The 2,500-nt window shown below is 46.1% G+C and overlaps 1 protein-coding gene across 6 annotated transcripts in view; it reads left to right on the top strand.

Moving 5' to 3' along the window:
* Positions 1–2,500, top strand: part of atp6v0a1b (ATPase H+ transporting V0 subunit a1b) — a 19,635-nt gene that overhangs the window by 12,222 nt on the left and 4,913 nt on the right. For 3 of the 6 annotated variants that reach the window (XM_030770096.1, XM_030770091.1, XM_030770094.1), the window contains exons 17-18: positions 1–33; positions 1,449–1,466. The exon at positions 1–33 is cut by the window's left edge. In XM_030770096.1, coding sequence (XP_030625956.1) covers positions 1–33; positions 1,449–1,466 — 51 coding nt within the window. Of the gene's footprint in view, positions 51–1,438; positions 1,467–2,500 lie in introns of all 6 variants that reach the window. The other 3 variants (XM_030770095.1, XM_030770093.1, XM_030770092.1) reach the window with 2 other exon arrangements.

Raw genomic sequence — 2,500 nt, 5'->3', positions numbered from 1 at the left:
CAACTCTCCCAGCACTCTGAGGATGGAGACGAGGTGAGCCTGCCCCCCCCCCCCCCCCCCCCCCCCCCCCCCCGGCAACAGTCGTTCCCGGCAACAGTAACTGTTAGGGTTGGACGTTTGCCGTGCAATGTCCCGGCGCACACGTCTGACGGAATTCGGAGAATGGAACCGGGAACGTCAACAGAAAGACGAATGTTACCAAGTAACCAAAAAACTTCGCGAGTTATTTATCGAAACAAACCAGGTTACGCATGTCCCTTTCCAGTGCCTTCATTTGGCGAAGGCAGTCAAATAACTTTGATACTGATGAGACATCTTCTACGCATCAGAGACTCTAAAGAGGCCTTAGTCAGAGTTGGAGCTACTGTGAGTGGTAAACCCTAAGACAGGTCCCTGTTTGTATCAGTGTGAAGGGAAATCTGCATTTCATCACTTATCACAGTCTAAACTCAGGCTCATTCTCCATTCCTAAACAGACGCTGACAAATTAGGCTTTTCAGACGGTTCTGGCACCTCAGCAGAAAAAATCAAAAGACCCCGTCTTTTTCTGTACACAAAGTTTCACCATGGTTCTCCTGATGATGATGATGATGATGATGATGATGATGACGATTACATCATCACCTGATGTTCCTTTATTATAAACACATGATGCGTGCTCTTCCCTCACCTGTCCTTCACCTGAGGGAGGGAGAGTGAAAGAGGAGAGGAGGTGAAGAAAGGGTAAAGGGTAAGAATGGTTGAATGGAAAGAGAGGAGAAAGCGAGAGAGAGAGAGAGAGAGAGAGAGAGAGAGAGATAAGAGATGGATTTTCCATCTGGCAGTGTGCTGAGGAAGGTAAACAGTGGCATAGACTTACACGAAAACCCCAATCCCCCCCCCCCGGCCCTGCCCCGACTTACTCTGTGACTCAGACGCTGAACTCGCCAGGGCTCTGGAATGCGGACAGTGTTTAACTTTTCAGTAACACTGCGCTTAAAAGCATGCAGCCACAATGCATCACTGCCTGTCTTAAGCATATACAATCTACTCAGGTTTTATAATGGGATAAAATGTTCTGTACCTTACACAGGGACCTTTTTTTCCGTTCTTTTGAAATGAAAACAGATTTTTTTTTTTCTCATAAATAACGAGATCAGTATGAACTGTTACCATGACAACGTAAGAGGCTCATACTTGGTCATAACAACTCAAATAAAGGATAATGATTGGCTGATGTTGCCCTCCGTAGGCTGGTTTAAAGTACGAGTTTTAAACAATATACGTTTGTTTTTCTCCATTTCTGTGTCTGTGAGTCTACTGGAGGGGCTGTCATCATTAACAGTAGAGGAAAGTCAATGTGTCGTATGTGTTTGAGCCTGTCTGTGTGTGAGTATCATGTGTTGCTCTTATGACAAATAATACTCTGTCTAAACATCACTAATCCTTCATTTCTGCTTATTTTCAAGCATTCAGAAGAAGAACCGGTAAGGGAGCATGCATACGTGTGTGTGTGTGTGTGTGTGTTTGTGTGTGTGTGTGTGTGGCGGCTGTGTAAATATTTTAGCTACTCCTGCATATTACTAAAAACTATTAGCTTCCTTTCAATCACTGTTTTTCAAATAAAGTAATACGGTCCACAGCGGAGAGAAAGCCACACGTCCGTGCCTCAGGTTTGTCACCGGACCCACTCTAAATAAAGGAAGTCTTGTTTCCATAACGATATGACGGCTTCGAACACTTCATGCAGAACAATGCGAGCATGAGCTCACTGGTTTTCCGTGATCCGTGTTCACGGGCCGTGTGCTCTTCTGAACAAAAGCTTGGATGGAAAAGGGAAACCCGGCTGCTGCCAAGCTAAACTTTACGAGAGAAACACGAGGAGAACCCTTCCTGTTCCTCTACGTTATGCGCGCGCACACACACACACACACACACACTCAGATTCACACAGACACACACACACGCAAACACACACACAAGCACGCACTCAGACTCACCCATACACACACACACACACACACACACACAAACATGCACACACACACTCAGATTCACATACACACACACACACACACACACACACACACGCTCAGATTCACATACACACACACACACACACACACACACACACAAACATGCACACACACACTCAGATTCACACACACACACACACACACACACACACACACACACACACACACACACACACAGAGACACTCAGATTCACATACAACTACGCGCACACACACACACACACACACACACACACACTCAGATTCACATACACACACACACACGCAAACACACACACAAGCACGCACTCAGACTCACCCATACATACATACATACACACACACGCGTGGGCACGCACTCAGACTCGAGCGCACACACACACACACACACACACACACTGAGACTTACAAACAAACACACACACACACACACACACACACACACACACACACACCCACTCATAAATGTAGGAGCATACTCTAAACACTGAATTTGACAGTGGCTC

The sequence above is a fragment of the Chanos chanos genome, chromosome 3 (assembly GCF_902362185.1).
Source record: "Chanos chanos chromosome 3, fChaCha1.1, whole genome shotgun sequence".
Lineage (NCBI taxonomy): Eukaryota > Metazoa > Chordata > Actinopteri > Gonorynchiformes > Chanidae > Chanos > Chanos chanos.
The sequence above is the reverse complement of the archived record's forward strand: the minus strand, read 5'-3'. Positions and strand labels throughout refer to the sequence as shown.